This window comes from Arachis ipaensis, chromosome B02, assembly GCF_000816755.2.
Source record: "Arachis ipaensis cultivar K30076 chromosome B02, Araip1.1, whole genome shotgun sequence".
NCBI lineage: Eukaryota > Viridiplantae > Streptophyta > Magnoliopsida > Fabales > Fabaceae > Arachis > Arachis ipaensis.
Genome location: NC_029786.2, coordinates 90,648,555 through 90,668,575, shown reverse-complemented (window position 1 = coordinate 90,668,575; position 20,021 = coordinate 90,648,555). Strand labels below are relative to the sequence as shown.

The 20,021-nt window shown below is 34.5% G+C and overlaps 5 protein-coding genes and 1 long non-coding RNA gene across 11 annotated transcripts; 4 read left to right on the top strand and 2 right to left on the bottom strand.

Moving 5' to 3' along the window:
• On the top strand, window positions 657-1,814 carry LOC110268968 (disease resistance protein RLM3-like). The gene has a single exon (XM_021116159.1). The coding sequence runs from the start codon at window positions 1,114-1,116 to the stop codon at window positions 1,708-1,710; it is 597 nt and encodes a 198-aa protein (XP_020971818.1). The 5' UTR covers window positions 657-1,113; the 3' UTR covers window positions 1,711-1,814.
• LOC107627620 (disease resistance protein CHL1-like) lies at window positions 1,794-2,512 on the top strand. The gene has a single exon (XM_021116994.1). It carries the CDS (start codon window positions 1,946-1,948, stop codon window positions 2,510-2,512), a length of 567 nt encoding a protein of 188 aa, XP_020972653.1. The 5' UTR covers window positions 1,794-1,945.
• On the top strand, window positions 2,508-7,729 carry LOC107627619 (TMV resistance protein N). Of its 6 annotated transcripts, none has more exons than XR_002357771.1 (7): window positions 2,508-2,593; window positions 2,899-4,003; window positions 4,248-4,526; window positions 4,861-5,658; window positions 6,143-6,601; window positions 7,040-7,154; window positions 7,437-7,729. XR_002357771.1 is itself a non-coding variant. In XM_021116145.1 (7 exons), exons 2-6 carry the CDS (start codon window positions 2,945-2,947, stop codon window positions 7,082-7,084), a joined length of 2,640 nt encoding a protein of 879 aa, XP_020971804.1. In that variant the 5' UTR covers window positions 2,508-2,593; window positions 2,899-2,944; the 3' UTR covers window positions 7,085-7,131; window positions 7,437-7,729. The 6 variants fall into 6 exon arrangements, 5 of the variants coding, with proteins under 5 accessions (XP_020971804.1, XP_020971801.1, XP_020971803.1 ...); XM_021116145.1 differs by having other exon boundaries at window positions 7,040-7,131; XM_021116142.1 differs by having other exon boundaries at window positions 6,143-6,605; window positions 7,040-7,131.
• LOC110268971 lies at window positions 7,816-9,015 on the bottom strand. The gene is made up of 2 exons (XR_002357774.1): window positions 8,788-9,015; window positions 7,816-8,486 (listed from the first exon to the last, which is right to left on the bottom strand). It is a non-coding gene; the product is annotated as an uncharacterized LOC110268971 (long non-coding RNA).
• On the top strand, window positions 9,625-11,399 carry LOC107625691 (pentatricopeptide repeat-containing protein At2g17525, mitochondrial-like). The gene is made up of 2 exons (XM_021116155.1): window positions 9,625-10,715; window positions 10,985-11,399. The coding sequence occupies exons 1-2, from the start codon at window positions 9,666-9,668 to the stop codon at window positions 10,985-10,987; spliced, it is 1,053 nt and encodes a 350-aa protein (XP_020971814.1). The 5' UTR covers window positions 9,625-9,665; the 3' UTR covers window positions 10,988-11,399.
• On the bottom strand, window positions 15,272-16,783 carry LOC107627618. The gene is made up of 2 exons (XM_016330445.1): window positions 15,547-16,783; window positions 15,272-15,414 (listed from the first exon to the last, which is right to left on the bottom strand). The coding sequence occupies exons 1-2, from the start codon at window positions 16,781-16,783 to the stop codon at window positions 15,272-15,274; spliced, it is 1,380 nt and encodes a 459-aa protein (XP_016185931.1).

Sequence of the window (20,021 nt, the reverse complement as noted above, 5' to 3'; positions counted from 1 at the left end):
ATCGTGATATGTTGTAAAAATAGAACTCAAAAGGTGCTGCCAGTATTCTATCATATAGATCCCTCAGAAGTGCGAAATCAAACTGAAAAGTTTGGACAAGCTTTTGAAAATCTTATGAAAAAATCACAGAAAATAAAACAGAAGGAGCAGTTGGAGGAAAGCACTCTGCAAAGTTGGATGCCTTGCAAGTTTTGTCCTCCGAAAATCCAGGTAAAGTAATATCTTCTTCATATATATAGTTTAAATAAAAATGTTATCTATAATCTATCCACCAAAAATCAGCTACCAAATTAGCCATTATGTATTCGTGTATAAATACATATGTTGATTAATTTATTTTAAATGTGTATTTTGTATTCCAACCTATATTTTATACTTTTAGTGTAATATGGTTGTTTTTTAAATGTTTGATCTTTTTAAGCATGTTTGTTTAGATTTTTAAATTTTGTAAATGCATACTAAAATTCATATTCTTTTCTTCTCTATATAAAAGCATATGAAATTTTTATACATATGAAGTAATTCAAGTTAATTTTGTCTAATTTCCATTGAGCAGCTTCATAATTACAAAGAAACTGCGATGCAGTAACACAATTCGAGAAAATTATAACTCTTTTCTTAGTATGTGTCTAATCTCTATTCTTACGGTGCAGGAATGAAAGTGAAGATATTAGGAACATTGTTGAACATGTTACTCATATGCTAGACATGAAAGAATTGTTTGTTGCTAATCATTCAGTAGGAGTCGAATCTCGTGTTGAAGAGGTGATTGAACTATTAAGAGACCGGCAACAAGAAAATCCTGTACTAGGTATATGGGACATGGCAACCACAATGGTTTAGGAACCCACCAACTAAATGGTGACTAAGGATTTGAAGCTAGGGTGCCCATGATAGCACAACCAAACCTTTCCAAAAATCCACTTGGTAAGAATTTCAAAGGATCCTTGTTCCTTTCATAGCCTAAGCAAGCAGCATTGGATAAATCACTGCCCAACTAAATAATAATAATAATAATAATTTTCTCTTGCATACATCTAAATGAAAAATTGTCCACTTGTCTTGTTAGTTGTTACCTCTCGTTTTTCCCGCCTTTAGACGTTGGTTTGTTCAATGGGACTCAACATAGAAGGTGTAAGCTCTCTGGGTACTTCTCTAAGTTTTGAAACCTCCTACACCCTCACTCGCTTGATCATTCAAGTCGTTGCTATGTCTTCCGAAAACCAGGAACCCCAATCCACATTCAATCCTTACAGAACAACGATGTGTGATGTGTACATTAGTGGCGAACCCCAAAACCCTCCTCATCCTTTTATTTCACATCTCTATGTTGCACTCAAAGGTTCTGGAGTATATGTTTTGGGGAATCACACAGAGCCCAACATTAATGACCTTTTCTTATCTGGCGCAATTGAAGGGTGCAGAGTTTCTATCATAGTTTTCACAACAGATTATGCTAAATCAACCGTGTGTTTGCAAGAGCTCGTGAAAATAATGGAGTGCCATCGGAGAAGCAAAGTTCAGAAGGTTGTGCCTGTGTTCTATTGCTTATATCCTTCAGAAGTAAGCAATCAGAGCGGTTATTTTGGAGAAGTTTTGTTAGATACTCTGGAAAGAAACTCAACAGATGAAAGCAAGGTGTTGAGTTATAGGACCGCACTTCGAGAAGCTTCGGCCATTTCACCCACGTTTCTGCCGGATATCTGGTAATTGAATTCTCCCATATTTTGAACAATATTTGTATCACTAACTGTGGTGTATGAACCTTCTATGATTTATATTTTGTAGGAATGAAAGAAAAGTTATAGAGAATATTGTTGGACATGTTACTTCTTTGCTAGATGCAACAGATTTATTCGTTGCACAGAATCCTGTGGGAGTACACTCTCATGTGCAAGATTTGATTCAATTGTTAAATAATCAGAATGAAGATGGTGTTCTGATAATGGCGATATGGGGAATGGCGGGTATAGGTAAAACAACTATCGCTAAAGCCCTCTACAACCAAATTAGCCACAACTTTGAGGTGAAGAAATTTGTCCCAAACATCAAGGATAGAATAATGAAAATTTCATCAAGAACGTCTAGTTTAGAAGAGGAGCTTCTATTATTTTTCCAAGAACGAGTTACAACAAAAACGCATAACGCTGACTCAACAAGAGATAAATGGTGGGGACTTCCTCACATAAAGGTACTTCTTATACTTGACGATGTAAGAAGTGAAAGAGAACTGGAGGTTTTGCCAGTAACTCGTGAATGCTTTGGTCCAGGGAGTATAATAATCATCACGACAAGAACTAAACAAGATCGGCTTCATGAGATTGGAGTTAATCATATATATAGAGTGAAAGAAATGGACTACAACGAATGTGTTGAGCTTTTTAGTTGGAGCGCATTCAACAAAGCCACTCCTGAAAGAAGTTATTCTGGTCTTATTAATTATGCAATTGAATATTCTGATGGACTGCCACTGGCTCTTGTGTGTGTTGGCTCTGCTGTATCGCCCGGATAAAATAAAAGGCAAGGAGCAGAGTTGGAGGAAAGCACTCCGTGAAGTTGGGTGCATTGCAGGGTTTGTCATCCGAAAATCCAAGTAAATTAATTAATATCCTTCATATTTTGCAGGAATCTCTCTATTCTATCTACAGGTGTTTAAATATATAAAGTTTGGACAAATTCTAAATTTAGGAATTGCATACTAAGATTCTTTTTCTTTAAAATTTCTTCTGATATAAAAGCATATGAAATTCTTACTGCTATAATTCAACTTAATTTTGTCTAACTTGCGTGTGTTTATTTTCTTTAAGCAACACTATACTTACAATGAAACTAAAACACCTTGAGAAAGTTGTAAATCTTCTCTTACTGTGTGTATAATCTCTAGTGCCTATGGTGCAGGAATGAAAATGAGGATATTAAGAACATTGTTGAACAAGTTACTCATATGCTGGAAATGAAGGAATTGTTCGTTGCTAATCATCCCGTAGGAGTTGAATCTCGTGTTGAAGAGGTGATTCAACTATTAAAAGACCAGCAACAAGAAAATCCTCTACTACTTGGTATATGGGGCATGGGAGGGTGTGGTAAAACAACCATTGCCAAAGCGGTTTATAATAAAATTTTCCGTGAGTTTGAAGGTAGGTGTTTCCTCCTAAATATAAGAGAAGTTTGGGAACAAGATAATGGAATTCTTCATTTACAACAACAACTTCTTTCTGCTATCTACAAGACAACGAAAATAAAGATTGAAAACACTGAATCTGGAAAATCAATATTAGAGAGAAGACTTGGCCAGAAAAGGATACTTCTTGTACTTGATGTTGTGGACAAATTGGAGCAGCTAAATTCTTTAGCTGCAAGCCGTAAATGGTTCTGTCCCGGTAGCATAATAATCATCACAACAAGAGACGAGCATCTTCTATGTTGTCTTAGAATTGACAAGTTATATAGTATGAAAGAGTTAAATGACAAAGAATCCATTGAACTTTTTAGCTGGCATGCATTCAAAGAACCATGTCCAAAAGAAGAGTTTGCTTCACTTGCTAATGAAGTTGTTTCATATTGTGAGAGATTGCCACTGGCTCTTGAGGTAATTGGGTCACATCTGTTTAATAGGAACGTATATGAATGGAGGAGTGTTTTGAATAAACTCAAAACCATTCCAAACAATGATGTACAGAAGAAGCTTAAAATAAGTTTTGATGGTCTAAGTGATGATAGGGATAGAGAAATATTTCTTGATGTAGCATTTTTCTTTATTGGAATGGACAAAAATGATGTGATTGATATATTAAATGGCTGCGGGCATTCAGCTGAAATTGGAATAAATGTTCTTATGGAACGATGCCTTATTACTGTGGACACTAAGGGAAAACTTGGCATGCATGGTTTGCTGCGAGACATGGGAAGAGAAATTATTCGCGAGAGTTTGCCAATGAAACCTGAGGAACGTAGTAGGTTGTGGAATCCAGAGGAAGTGCTTAATGTATTATCAAAAGACATGGTAAGAATTTCAAGTATGTTTTCAAACTCATATAACAAAAATGATATATTGTGAAAACTTTTGTTTCATCCTTTTCAATTATATTTTCAAACAAGGGAGTGGAACTTCAATTATATTCTATTCTCTTGAATTTTTATCATTCCACCTTATTGGAGTTTTAGTTATTTGACTTTTCTTCCAATTTTTTGGTGCTCTTTTAGCTACCCTTAATCCAATTTTACTTTTTGGTTCCTATAATTTATAGGGAACAAAAGCTATTGAGGGACTTGCTTTGAACCTGCCAAAGTCACTGAATCCAACCCACTTAAAGACAGAAGCATTTAAGGAGATGAAGAGACTCAGATTGCTTCAGTTTGCGAATGTGCAACTTGTTGGAGACTTTAAATACCTTTCAACAGATCTTCGATGGTTGTGCTGGCATGAATGTCCTCCAGAATATACAACTGCAAACTTTGATCAAGGAAATTTAGTTGCCATTGACTTCAAATATAGCAAACTCGACCTAGTATGGAAGAAGGGTCAGGTATAAATTCTGAGTTTTATTTACTTTTGTGGTTGGACATAGCAAACCTCAAACAAAGAGAACTTCAAGAACAAGTGTGAAAAGCAAAGCTCATGATCTTTTTAGACATGTTGAAAGACTGGAGAGCTTTGCATTTTTATAGGTGTTTGTTTTGTGTTGTGTGTTTTTTATATGGGAACCCTATTCTGTATTTCTGTTTTCTCATATTAATGAAATTCTTATAAAAAAAGTATATACCTATTAACAAATTTCTAAAAACAATTCAAGTGAATTTTCATATATTCAAATCTAGTTTTTTTTAGTTCTTGAATTCATCTCCTTAAAATTCTTGCAGATGATGGAGAATCTAAAATTTCTCAAGCTTAGTCATTCTCAACACTTGACACAAACTCCTGACTTTTCAAATATGCCCAATCTTGAAAAGTTAATACTCAAATATTGCCCAAAGTTGACTTCAGTTTCTCATACCATTGAACATCTCAAACAAGTTCTTCTAATCAATTTGAAAGGGTGTTCAGAGCTTCGTGTACTTCCAAGAAGCATCTACAAGTTGAAATCTCTCAAAACTCTCATTCTATCAGGATGTTCTTTGATTGATAAGTTAGAGGAGGACATAGAACAGATGGAATCATTGGCAACTTTGATGGCAGATAAAACTGCCATAACACAAGTGCCTCATGCACTACTAAGACTAAAGAGCATTGTGTATATATCTTTGTGCGACTTTGAAGGATTATCGCGCAATGTGTTTCCTTCAATCATTTGGTCATGGACCTCTCCAACAAATAATTTCTCACCCCAAGTGCAAACACTTTTGGACTTGTCAAATCTTGTTTCCTTAATAGTCCCAAATAGAAATTCTCAAGGCCTATCATCCATTATCAGAGACCTTCCACAGGTTCAGAATGTTAGGATGGAGTGTGGCTCACAACTTCAAATAACAGGAGATGTAGCTTCAGATACTTGTAATGTCACAAACTGCAATGAAATGATAGTATCATCATGTGCATCATCAGTTGGTTGTTGCAGTGAAGGTGATGTTACTGAATCAGAAAATTCCTTGAATTCAATTTTAATCCAAATGGGAATGAATTGTTCTGTCACAAAGGCACTCAGAGAGAATATTTTGCAGGTTTGTCTATATCTGTGGTCTATCATTTTATTCTTTGTTTTTATAACTCTTGAGATAGAAATATGCTAAAATGGTTGTTGTATATCATCAAAATAGTTTATAATTTCTTTCCTTTTTTATAATTTTTTTAGGTATTTCAAAATATTGTTGGAAATGCTGACCATTGAAATTCATACATGCTAAAGCTCAGCCATATATTAAATTATTTTCCATAACCATTGGATCACCTTCTAAGATCCATGAATTTATGGGTCTTTAATTATAATGAGTAAACCACCACCAGAATTGTATCTCAAAGATTTTCGCCACAAGAAACTTTTTCTTTTGTTATTTGTAGCCTATTTTGTCAACATCAAAATCCTTAGGATACTATTTTGATGTTTTGCTCATACAAATATATATTATTCACTTATTCAAATTTAACTCGTGAGAGTTACAACTAATACTTAAACTTCGAATGCTAAAGTATGTTTTGATTATGCAGAAATTTAATGCCAGAGTACCTGGAGAATGTTTGCTTCCTGGCAATAAGAATCCTGATTGGTTAACATTCAGCGGAGAAGGTTCTTCTGTAAATTTCGATGTCCCTCGTGTGAATGGATTCAAGTTAAAAACAATGATGATGTGTGTCTCCTACTCTTCATCTCCAAACATCAAAGCATCTGAAGGCCATATTATTAAAAATCTGTTTATCATAAATCTCACAAAGACCACTCATTATCTCTACGATGGAGATACGTTGGCTTCACTTAGAGAAGAGGAATGGCATAAAGTGATTTCAAACCTTGAAGCTGGAGACAAAGTACAGATTGTTGTTGCTAGGTTAGGAATCATAGTGAAGAAGATAGTAGTTTATCTCATATATGGTGAACCAATTGATATTGTTTGTGGTGATGATATGGTAGCAGATGGAAATGTCACTGTTCATGGTGGAGATGAAAAAGTAAGTGCTAATTCTCTAGGTATCTAGAAACGTTATTTTAAAATATGAAATTTATGTCCATATTATGTTGCAGGCTGATTTTGATAGAGCTTTTAATATCCGTTTTATATTTGACTCCTATACTTTATGTTACTATCTTTAAGTTTATCAGGAGTGGTTCTACTATTTTGAACTTCAAATTAAGTGCTATGAAATTATCAACTTTTAGAAAGTTTTTCTTGTTTAGAAATGTAAAAGCACATTTCTTCCTTTTGCCACCTTATATAGTGTGCTATTACTCATCTATACTATAAAGCAAGTATGCAATTATTGAAACTTCATATTCAATCACACATTAGTTCTCTCCTCTTTTACTTTCTCTCCATTTGTATGCTTACTTTTTGTTCATTTTCTCTGCTGATCTGTCTATAAAACTAATGTTTATATATATTTTTTCAGAAAAATTCGAAGTCACTTGGAAAACGAAAACTCCAGAGAGTGTGATCACCAAAGAGTATTGTGTGACTTGTCAATTTGAGTTGAAATTGTGGGTAAGTGTAGTAGGCTAAGAAAAGTAAAATTTAATTTGTTGCCTAGATCTAATTATAAGTTTTCCTTCTAACCTCAGATATCATTTTTTAAAAAACTTCTGCACATACTTATCCCCGAACAATGTTTCAATGCACGACACTCTTAAAGGTTTTAGAAAATTTTATGCTTATTGATTTCTATTAAATCTTTATCATTAAATGGTTTTAATTTATCAGGCACCAAGTTAATAATTCATGTAAGTCATTCACTTTTTCTGGTACCCAACTTTACAAAAACTGTTTATGTAATGTGAAATTGATGACAGGGATGTAAGTATTGGCTCCAGAGAGGATGCAACAAGAGGTGCACATGACTTTTAGGATGCTATTAAGTAGTAGAATACATTTTAATGATAGAATCAAAAGATCTTATTCAAGTCATGTCTGATTAATAATCTAAACTTTTTCACCCAAGAAGATTGAGTTCTACATACTAATGAGTATAAAGGAGATTGTTTATATCTATGTATAGCATTTTACTATTCATGTTTAGATTATGATCCGAGGCTCTATAAATAAGGTATATAGTTCAAAAACCCTTGCAAAAAAGAAAAAAAAAACTTTTCTTCTTGGTTGAAAGCTCTAAGTAGTCCCTGTAAACTTATAATATATGAATGAATCATTTTAGTTGACAAATTGTGAATCTTGAGCCAAATTAGTTCTCACTAAAGGTAATATGATGGAAAACATTTGAACCTTTGAAGTACTAATAATATAACCTATAGTTGACAATGTCACCTGCTTAAAATTAAAATTACATTAATCAGCTCTTTCTGTTGGTATTTCTTTTTTTAGGTGTACAACAAATTAAAAAAAAAATTGATAGATATATAATCTATCTTAAGTCTTGTGATAACAAATATGTTGCACTTGATGCTCAGGCTCTAACCATCTTATATAACCTCTCTGCTGTTTTAAAGCATCATATCCAGCTAGTTACATAGTTACCTGATATCTGAATTGTACTTAGCTGAATCTCCCAGTTCCTCTGATTAATCTCATGATGGAACCCATCTGGCTCTATCTGATGCCTTGAAAGATCCCATTTTCATAATAGTTGTTCTCACCTTATTTTTAGAAACATTTTTAAGAAGATTTCTACAACCAATTAGGGGAGTTGCTGCTCTGCCAAGACTTGTAAATCAATCGGTTCAATTGATGAGAATAATTGTTGGAAGAAAAGATTGGCTTCTCTCCCTAAATCTTCAGATTCGGTAGACCAGGATCCATCTTAAACAGACCACCTCTAACCTCATGAGGGTATAAGACACCATTAAAAATTTAAAATCACCAATTGCCAGACAAGGAGGCATAACCTGTAATGATAAGGGAAAAAAAGGAGAGTAAGATGTTGCCATAAATGCTCTCTTACTTGAGGGATTGGATTTCCATTACTGGTTGGACATAACTACTTCAATGTAACGGAATCAAATTCAACAATAATTGCTTGAAAAAAAGAATCAATGAAGTGGACAGAGAGCTTAGTTGCAGTTGTCAGAAACCAAATTCCACACTTTTTGGAACAAACTATGGGTTTCTAAAACCATAAATATAGACTGTTTATATCTCCTAATTAGCTCTTTATTAGAATGAGAGATAAATTCATCAAACTTCTACCTTTTTTGTTCCAAAATGGTTTGCTCCATTGTCTCCTTGTTGACCTTGTTATCCTGATGTCCATGTTCTCATTGTTGCTATGTTTGGCTTCATCAAATTGGTCGCTTTTAGCATTGTCGACGCTTCCATTTGCATAAATAGCCAGGTCAACAAATTCATCACCTTCCTCAATTGTGTCACAGTCCAAAATGAGCTATGACCGACACTCTAGGAAAATAATTTCATAGCAACATAGACTCAAATATAAGTTGAATAAAAAAATTACAAATATTTTACAAGTTCTAAAATAAATAATTATACATTTCTAACAAAAATTAAGATAATTAAGAATAGTTAGATCCTGCTTGTAACATATAGAAGGTTTAATATTATTTTAATGTAGGTTTAATACTAATTGAAATTTTTCTATTACGTATTTTTAGAAATTGATAATTGATTGTTGTCATGTATTTTATATTAATTTAGGTTTAATACTTGTTAATAGATTCTTTTATATAAAATAGAGAAAATTTCACTCCCTTCTCCTGCAAGATGCTAAAATGACACTTTTTTCTCCTCTATTTATAAAATATACATTCTCCTCCCTTATAACTTTTAAAAAACTTTCTCTTTAATCCAATTTAAATTTTTTATGTTAACTAATGTTAACTTTATCCATTTTTTAAGAAAAAATAAATTATTTTTTTAAAAAATACCCTTTAACAAAAATTATAATTTTTTCTCATTAAATTTTGCTTACTAAAATATCTTTTAATAAATTATTTTTTTATTGATTAAATTATATTTTTATCAAAATATTTTTAAAAAAATTTAATAATTAAATTATTTTTTTTTGTAGAAATGGAAAAGTTGGGAGGGCTAGAAGCTTGATATATGAGATGGTGGAACCGAATGATGTCACGTTTAACATTTTTATATCCGGGTATTGCAAAGAGGAGAATTTAGTTCAGGCTTTAGTGATGCTGGAGAAGAGCTTTGCCATGGATTTTGTTCCTGATATTGTCTCCGTGACTAAGGTTGTGGAAGGTCTTTGCAAGGCCGGCCGTGTAACGGAGGCTGCTGAGGTTTTGGACAGAGTTGAGTGTATGGGGGCTTCACTTGATGTTGTGGCTTATAACACCTTGATAAAGGGGTTTTGTGGAGTAGGAAAAGTAAAAGTTGGGATTCATTTCCTGAAGCAAATGGAGAGTAGAGGCTGTCTTGAGTGTCTTCCAAATGTAGACACCTATAACATACTCATATCTGGTTTTTGTTATTCTGGGATGTTAGATTTGGCCTTGGATCTTTTTAATGACATGAAAACAGATGGGATCAAATGGAACTTTGCTACATTCGACACGATAATTAGAGGGTTGTGTTCAAAAGGAAGAATCGATGAAGGTTTTTCAATTTTGGAGTTGATGGAGGAAAGCAAAGAAGGCTCTAGAGGGCACATTAGTCCTTATAATAGCATAATATATGGTCTATTCAAGCAGAACCGTTTTGATGAAGCAGTTGAATTTCTAACAAACTTAGGAAAGATGTTTCCAAGAGCTGTTGACAGAAGCATGACGATTTTCGAACATTGTAAGCAGGGGAGTATTGAGGATGCAAAGAGGGTCTATGATCAGATGATTGATGAAGGTGGAGTTCCAAGTATTCTAGTTTATGATTGCCTAGTTCGCAGATTATCTGAAAACAGTTGCGTCCGAGAAGCAGTTGAGCTGATGAATGAAATGATTGCCAATAACAGCTTTCCAGTTCCATCTACATTTAATGCAATCATTGCAGGTTTTTGCAGACAAGAAAAAATTGAAAGTGCATTGAAGTTCATGGAAGATATCACTGCAAGAGAGTGTGAAACCAATGCAGAAACTTATGGTCCTTTGATTAATGTTACATGTAAGAAGGGTGATCTTCAGAAAGCCTTGCAACTCTTCCTAGAAATGGTAGAAAAAGGCATCATTCCTAACTATTTTATTTGGAATTCACTGCTATTGAATCTAAGCCAAGAAAATTATTTCAAAAATAAGAATATGATCAACATACATGACCTACTATAGTACTATTTGTTTTGTTTCCTCTAGTGGTTTAAAATTATTGCATCATTTTTTATGCAATCAATAGCATTTTTGTTTACTGGTTTTGATGTTATCGAGATGCATTTTTATCTAGATCCGTAATACTTTTAATGTCACAAAATGCAATGAAATTGTAGTAACATCAGGTGCATCAAATATCTCAAGAGGGAGTACCTCATCAATACATGGTTGTTTTAGTGAAGGTGACATTATTGAATCAGAAAATTCCTTGAATTCAATTTTAATCCAAAAGGGAATGAATTGTTCAGTCACAGAGGTACTTAGAGAGAATATTTGCAGGTTTGTCTCTCTATTTATTATATCAACTTGTTCACCTGATTAAAACTAAACTGTATGAGATTTAGGCATAACACTTAAAATTCCAAAACTAAAGAATGTTTCCATTATGCAGAAATTTAGTGCCAGTGTAACTCGAGATTGTTTTCTTCCTGCCAATAGGAATCCTGATTGGTTAACATTCGTTGGTGAAGATTCTTTTGTAACTTTCCATGTCCCTCAAGTGAATGGGCGGAAGTTAAAGACAATGTTGTTGTGTATAGTCTATTCTTCTTCCCCAAACAATGTACCATCACAAGGCCCTATTGTCGAAAATCTGTTTATCATAAATCACACGAAGACCATCCCTTATGTCTACGATGGAGATACACTGGCTTCACTTAGAGATGAGGAATGGCAGAAAGTAATATCAAACCTTGAAGCTGGTGACAAAGTGCAGATTGTTGTTGCTGGGTTAGGAGTCAAAATGAAGAAGACCAGTTTATCTCATATATGCTGAACAAGTTGACCAAACCAGAGGGCAACAAGGTGAAGGTATTGTTTCTGGTGATAATATGGTAGCAGATGCAAATTTCACTGTTCATGGTGGAGATGAAAAAGTAAGTGCTAATAGTCTAAGTATCTATAAACATTATTTTGAAATATAAAATTTATTTATGTCCATGTTATCTTGCAGGCTGAATTTGATAGAGCTTTTAAAGCAAAATTGCACTTCATGGACCTGATTAATATATGTTTTCTATTTGACTGCTATACTCTATGTATGCTATCAGTTACTACCTTTAAGTTTATCTTGGAGTGTTGCTACTATTTTGCACCAAATTAACTGCAACTATTTTAGGATGCTATTAAGTAGTGCTTTAATGGGAGAATAAAATAAATCTTGCTCAAGCCATCTCTGATTAATAGTCCAAACTTTTCCACCCAATGAAGATTAAATTCTGCATAATAAGGACTATAAAGGAGACACTGCAGATCTCTGATCTTTATAGCATTTTACTATTCTGCGTTTAAATTATGTTTGATGCTTTCTATATAATGAGAATGAGACCCGCGGACTCAAATAAATAACAGTAGCGATTAATAAATATTATAAAATAAATTAAAATACATAATTATGAATATGAATAGAAAAATATTTTTTGAAATAATAAAAATTTAATCACAAAAATATACATCGTAAGGATCACTTGGTATTTTGAGCATTTTTCTATTCCTCTCCTATCTTCAGAAGGTGCTTAAAGATGTAAATTTTTTGTGCATGTTTGTTTAAAATCTAAATTTAGCAAATGCATACTAAAATTCATTTTCTTTAATTCATTCCTATGTAAAAGCATACGAAATTCTTACTTGTATATAATTCAACTTAATTTTATCTAATTTGCATGTATTTATTTACTTTAAGCAACATTATACCTACAAAGTAACTAGAAACTATAACAATTTGAGAAAGTTGTAAATCTTATTTACTGTGTATAATCTCTAGTGCCTTCCGTGCAGGAATGAAAGTGACGATATCAAGAACATTGTTCAACATGTTACTCATATGCTAGACATGAAGGAACTGTTTGTTGAATGACAAAGAATTTGATGCAGGAGCATGTATTTTTATGTTTGTGTCGTTAATTAAAGTAGTCTAGTTTAGCATATATTATTATTTTGTGTTATGAGTTAGTGCCACATCGCCCGAGTCATGAAAGTTCCCCCTTCTCTACTAGTATAAATATGCGTACGTACCTCTTTTGTTTATGAGTTGAATTGATTGAGTTATATATTGAAATAAGCTGTGTGCTTATTTTCCTCTAGGCTCTTTGAGAGTAAGAGGTGCATCCTTGGCTTAGCCAACCAAGATGGGTTCTTGGCTACTTTCACTATAGTGGGGTTGTTAACCTCGCCAAGATTAGTGGCCCAAGCAACGTCCCGGCATCAGAATCCATTGAAATTTTTAGCTGGCATGCATTCAAAGAACCATGTCTGAAAGAAGAGTTTGCTTTACTTGCTAAAGAAGTTGTTTCATATTGTGAGAGATTGCCACTGGCTCTTGAGGTGATTGGGTCCCATTTGTTTATTAGGAAAGTATATGAATGGAGGAGTGTTTTAAAGAAACTCAAAACTATTCCAAACAACGATGTACAGAAGAAGCTTAATTAAGATAAGTTTTCATGGTCTAAGTGATGATAGGTATAGAGAAATATTTCTTGATGTAACATTTTTCTTTATTGGAATGGACACAAATGATGTAATTAATATATTAAATGGTTGTGGGCATTTTGCTGAAATTGAAATAAATGTTCTTATGAAAAGATGCCTTATTACTGTGAACAATAAGAAGAAACTTGGCATGCCTGGTTTGCTGCGAGACATGGGAAGAGAAATTCTTCGCAAGAGTTTGCCAACAAAAGCTAAGAAACGGAGTAGATTGTGGAATCCAGAGGAAGTGCTTAATGTATTATCAAAAGACATGGTAAGAATTTCAAGTATGTTTTTAAATTCATATAACAGTGATATATGGTGAAAATTTCTGTTTCACCCTTTTCAAATATATTTACAAACAAGGTCCTGAATCTTGATCAGTCCACCTGTTTGTAGTTTCTGTTATTTGACTTTTATAAATTGTTTAATGCTCTTTAAGCCACCGTTAATTTAATTTTACTTTTTGGTTCCTATAATCTATAGGGAACAAAAGCTATTGAGGGACTTGCTTTGAACCTGCCAAAGTCATTGAATCCAACTCAGTTAAAGACTGAAGCATTTAAGGAGATGAAGAGACTCAAATTGCTTCAGTTTGCGAATATGCAACTTGTTGGAGACTTTAAATACCTTTCAACAGATCTTCGATGGTTGTTCTTGCATGAATGTCCTTCAGAATATACAACTGCAAACTTTGATCAAGGAAGTTTAGTTGGTATTGACTTCAAATATAGCAAACTTGAACTAGTATGCAAGAAGGGTCAGGTATAAATTTGAGTTTTATTTACATTTTGTAGTTGAACAGAGCAAACATCAATAAAAAAACTTCAAGAACAAGAGAGAAAAACAATGCTTAGCATTTATTTGGAGTAAAACTCATGATCATTTTGGACATGTTGAGAGATTGGACAGCTTTCCTTTCTTTTTTATAAAGCTCTTTGTTTTGTGTTTTGCTTTTCTACAGGAGAAATCTAATCCACCACCAATTTTTTTTTTGTTTTGCTCTTTTTTCTCACCTTAATGGAATTCTTATTTTATCTAAAAAGAAAAGAAAAGCACACCTGTTAACAACTTTGTAAGAACAATTTAAATGAACTATCACATGTTTACATCTATATTTTTCACTTTCTTTAATTTTTTCACCTTTAAATTCTTGCAGATGATGAAGCAGCTAAAAATACTCAATCTTAGTCATTCTCAACACTTGACACAAACTCCTGACTTTTCAAATATGCCCAATCTTAAAAAGTTAATACTCAAATATTATGCTCTATATATAATGTATATAGTTGAAAACCGTCGCCTTGCAAATTTGTCTTTGTTTTCTCGGTTTAAATAAAGCTCTATCTAGACCCTGTAAATCTAATTATATGGATGAGTCATTTTAGTTGACAAAATTGTCAACCATGAACTAAGTTGGTTTATCTTATGGTCTGACAATTTAACATTTTCGGATTTCATTTCCTCTAACACAAACCAAGCTCCAACCCAACTCTCCACCAGATCCCCCTGCCTCACCGTCCTCAATTTTGAAAATGCACTTTACAAAAGTCAAATATGTTATTGAATTCTAGTATATGTTAGTAAAATATGAGGAGCTAAAAGATAGCCCATAGCTAAGTTAAAACCATAGTATGGCAGATTAAGAATCACTAGATGTGTTAAAGTACTAAAAGGATCCACCTGATTGTACCAAGAAAATTATGAAAGCTGACCTCAAACTTGCTTCAACACCCAAAAAGGGAAAAAGGTATATACAATGCATCGCATATTTGATATTTTCCCGAAGAATCAGCCAAGAGCATATGTTTCAGAGGATAAAACTCATTTACGTTTATCTATGGGGACAAGGACAAAAAATGAAGGAACACCTGTTAACTACCACTTTCAAATCTAGATTGGATACAAAATTCCTTATACAAATCAAAATGTTGTTCTCATTTTGACATATGTTTCTTCAGTAGATTATATGCTTTTAAACCTTGAGGTTCAGAGATTTCCAATGGAGCATGAAGACTCAACTCAACAGGGCAATGATTATCAAATACCTCTTGTCCAAGAGCTTTGTCTGCTCCCTGGACTTCCGGACATGGAATATAAATGTATCATAAGTTTCATCACTATAAACAGAGTCCCCTGTAACAAAATCTTTGGCAGAGCAATTGAATGCCATTGGCCGATACGAAAAAAAAAGATTTTTGTTTCAAGGAACCATCCCAAGCTTCCTCTTGATCATCAGAAAGAGATATCTCCGTAGAGCAATCAGTTGAAACAGTTATGTTACTAGCCACCTTCATTACTTCATTGTACTTGAGGCCAAGCTCTGCTTCTATGGAAAACTCATCATCTTCCAAATTTGAGCACCCGTTGTAAAATTCATTTAGCACAAGTAGAAATGGAAATGGCCTAACTGGACCCACAATGTCATCATTATTGTGGTGTGAAGATTTCCGTAAGAAGAATGGAGGCAACTGAGGAAGCTCGGGTAAAACTAAGAAATCTAAAGCTATCTTATGTTTGTTTACAACTTGCGGACATTGAGAATAATTCAAAAATGCCAATTGTAACACCTCCATAGGCAAGTCAGCCCAAAGTCTCCTTAAAGCAACTTCATGAAGGCTTGTTGGTGGTTTTATATCTTTAAAGACAGCAGCAGTTGCAGCAGATGATCTTAACCGACCAAACCCACAAGCATTTAATTTCTCACACAAAAACTCATGCACTTTACTCGCAGAAGATTCCTTCTGTCGAGTTTGCATGTGACTCTTTTCTAGTTTCCTGTGTAGCAATTTAGAAAGACTATCACTAATATATGCCTGAAGGTAAGCCAATTTTAGGTAATGAAATCTTTTTTGAAATTTGTATTCCTCCTCACTGAAGGGATGCAAGTGTTTGTCCAGCCATAATTCTTCTTTGTGGCAATGATCTAAGTTCCTAGTTGAAGCCCGACAAGCATGATATCTTTGCAATTCAAACTTTCCAGATGACAACAGCCTTATCAGTGTAAATCCACCATTTTCATCTGGTTCACAAAGTAGGGCAGCCAGGTCACTGCTTAAAATTCCAAAACCCAAGACAATCTCTTTCTTCAGCTGCCAATCAATCCATTCAGGAAGAGCATCCTTTGACAGCTCTTCCGTTAAGAGACAATCTCCACAATGACACTTGCAGCCAGATAAATCAATATCAGACGGAAGCTCCCAGGCACAGAATGCTTTGTTAATATTTGAAAGCTTCGAAGCAATATATCCTTTTCGGAATGGCAATTCAGGTCCATAACAGAAGAGATTAAACACACAATTCCAAAATGATCCCAGTATAATGCAATATCCAGACTCAGAAGCCAACTTGAAAGCATCTTCCCTTGAGTTGGACCTCAAGGTAGACAAGCTTAGCACAGTTACGTAACAAGGCTCATCAATATTATGCATCCATTGTAACACTGGCATCATAGGCTTCCTCACATCAATGAGAAGTAAAAGACTGCTAGAAGCCACTGCGCAGAAGAAATGGTTAGGACCTGCCTTTGACAAGGCAAGAAACTACTCGATTTCGCTTGGAGCATACATACGCAACATATCAATCTTCATTAGGCAACTCACGTTACATTCCTTGGATCTCTAGTCAACTAAGAAAACAGCATCAGTGCGAGCAACCACCAAAATCCGAGGATGCCAACTAAATTCACAGCTCACCCATACACAATCACTACAATAACCCGAATCATTCCACAGAACTTTCAACCTAGTCCCCTTAAAAGAAGTACTCGAACCATGATAATGAGACTCCAAATCAAACAAGAACAATTGACCACTTTCTAACAACACCACACTCTCTTCCAATATATGAGGGCTCCAACAAGCATGACCAACGGAAGAACTATTGAAAACTTTACCGCCCAATATATAACAATACTACACTCGCAAGGTTTATCGTTAAACGGATATGTGAGATCAAAAGAATGATAAAAATATAATATACAGATCCAAGAAATATAGATATCAAGCTCTAGACTCGAGCTGCAAAACTAAGGCCGACAAGAGTATGTAATTATATATATTTATACAACCCAAAATATAACTCGAACTATAGAATAGACATCTGTCTCTCAAGTAAAAAAAAAATCAGAAACTCAAAAAAAAATAAAATCCAACTTCGTTTGCATCGGAAATTCTAAACAATCAGCGAGGTGTATGGAATGAAAACCGAAAGTTCTCAACATGGTAAAGATGTCTGGATAGTTAATATAAAAAGTATCGAAAAAGACAGAGGTATAAAATCCCTCAATACCCTTATTCCCCCTTTTTTTCCAAACCAAACCCTAACCATCTTCTAACACACTCACTCACCTCTCACTGCCGCACACACCCTCACTCCCCTCACCCTCTTCCTCACAGCACACACCCACGAGTTGAGGAAAGAAAGAAAAGAAAGATGGAGATCGAGAGAGTGAGGGAGAGGAGGAGAGAAGGAAGAAGAGGAGGGAGAGGGCTTCCGCACCGGGGCCGCGCCTCACCGTCATCTAACTTGCCGTTGTTGTCGCCAACGATGAACAAGAGAGAGAGGCAAACGCGAGGAGAGAGAGGGAAGCTGTTTGGGCGTGCTGGAGGGTCGCCATTGTCGTCCTCATTGCGACTGGTCATCATCGCTGGAGCCAGCCACCTTCATCGCCATTTGTGCCGCCGCCGAAGCCTGGATCATCGCCGTTTGGGTTGCGCGGAGGAAGGAGAAGCCGCTGGATGTCGCTGCGCCTTGTCTCCATCGTCGCTGAGCTTCAACCGCCGCCATGCCAAGTCGTCGTCGCCATTGTTGAGAGAGAAGAGAGAGCTTGACGAGAGAGAGAGAAATAGGATGTGCGAGAGGAGCCGCCGTGAATAGAGGGCTGTTCCGTCACCGCTGTTGTGTTGCCGTTCGGGTGAACCTTGGTTTCTACTGGAGCAGGAGCTGTTGGTGCCACTGGTGGAGCTGAACAGTTCCTGTCACTAACCCAAACTATCGCCAGCTCCACCTTGTCGCTGCCCCAATCCAAATTCTGCGCTTTGGGACCAAATTGTGAGTATGCTTTACATTTATAATTGTTTGATTGTGTATCTATAATTATTTTGACATATATCTATTATGATCTTTGAATTATACTCACTATATTTGCCTTAAACGGTTTTAAATTGATTAGAATAATTGATTAATTAAAATTAAATAATTTGTTTTTATGAAGTTTATACTTTCAGAACTATACATGAGACCATATATATTTTTTATGAAGTTTTGCATTATTCTAAGATGTTTGAATTTACTTGTATATATGTTTTTGAAGCATTGAAGTATTTGTTGGTATTAACTTAGTTTAAAGATTGTGAAATATGTTTGGAATGTCGTATGATTGAAAAAGTATGATTGGAAAAGATTCTGATGAAAAAGTATAATATGATTTGATTTGATTCGATACCTTATATATTTGAAAGATTAAAGATTTGTTGTATTTGAAATTATATGTTTGAATTGGTTTGGGAGGCTCGTATTAGAAAATCGTAGTTAACGGTGACTATAACTTAATTTAGATACATCTAACTCAAACCCCAGCTAGCAGGGATGTTGCTAGCCTAATGTGTAGGCCACACGTTAGATCTGTTATTCTGTTAGGACACACGAGAGGAAAGGGTTATCCATTGAGGTAGAGCCACCCAAGTGTGGACTTTTTATTTGATTTCTGTATGAGAACTCCCTTATTGATTCACTTATTATTATCAACTATTGTTTTCTAATTAAAAATTACTTAAATAATGATGTTTATATGGTCTCATGTCGATTATAGATGTATTGTTTAGTCATTGAGTTACAAAACTCACCCTATTTTTCTAAAAATATTTTTCAGGAATAAATATTTGGTGATGTGAGCCTTTCTGTTCAAGAGCAATGATCTGCAATGAGTACCTATTCTTTGTTGAATTCTTACACGTCATCTACTCCATATGTCCCAGGTAGGATCCAACTATTCTTAATTATTTTAATTTTTGTTAAAAAATGTATAACTATTTATTTTAAAACTTGTAAAATATTTGAAATTTTCTTATTCAGCTTATATTTGAGTTTGTTAGACTTGTTAGGGGATTATTTTCCTTGAGCGCCAGTCATGGCTCATTTTGGGCCGTGACAAGAGGCATTCATAGAATTTCGACACTTAGATTTCAACTTAAAAATCCAACTAAACCAGAAATTAAGTAAGGTATCTAAGGTATTTCAAGTTCTAAATTTAACTTTAACCTAAAACTTTACTTTCTGTCTCCTCCAATCCTTCGAATCACCGGTGGAACAACCCCCTGTAACATCCTACTACACAGAATTTTATGCTTAAGTAATAAAGCTGAGGTGGCAAGGTATTACGACCTTTAAAAATAAAATATATACATAATAATATTGAAGAGGATACGGTATACAAGGAGCCTTAAAAAATGAGTAAAGCAAAATCGCAAAATAAAAAGCGCATCGCTCAGGAAACGAGATTACTTGCATGTGAAGAAAACTACAGTTCATAAGCTTAACTAAGCAAAAAGTGGGAATAGAGGAACAAGAATACAAAATAACAAACTCCTAACTCAATCTGCGAAACTAAGGTTGGTCGGAGAATATTTACATACATATATACATAGCCCAAAGCCCAAAATACATACATAAAATCCTAGTTCTCCA

Bases quoted from the DNA above. Each gene is read 5' to 3' on its own strand.
- LOC110268968 (XM_021116159.1), top strand. From the start codon at position 1,114: ATGGGACTCAACATAGAAGGTGTAAGCTCTCTGGGTACTTCTCTAAGT.
- LOC107627620 (XM_021116994.1), top strand. From the start codon at position 1,946: ATGGCGATATGGGGAATGGCGGGTATAGGTAAAACAACTATCGCTAAA.
- LOC107627619 (XM_021116141.1), top strand. From the start codon at position 2,945: ATGCTGGAAATGAAGGAATTGTTCGTTGCTAATCATCCCGTAGGAGTT. The intron at 4,004-4,247 runs GTAAGAATTTCA...TATAATTTATAG, and splicing joins ATGTATTATCAAAAGACATG to GGAACAAAAGCTATTGAGGG. The intron at 5,659-6,142 runs GTTTGTCTATAT...TTGATTATGCAG, and splicing joins TCAGAGAGAATATTTTGCAG to AAATTTAATGCCAGAGTACC.
- LOC107625691 (XM_021116155.1), top strand. From the start codon at position 9,666: ATGGTGGAACCGAATGATGTCACGTTTAACATTTTTATATCCGGGTAT.
- LOC107627618 (XM_016330445.1), bottom strand. From the start codon at position 16,783: ATGCCAGTGTTACAATGGATGCATAATATTGATGAGCCTTGTTACGTA. The intron at 15,415-15,546 runs GTTCCTTGAAAC...CATGTCCGGAAG, and splicing joins TCAAGAGGAAGCTTGGGATG to TCCAGGGAGCAGACAAAGCT.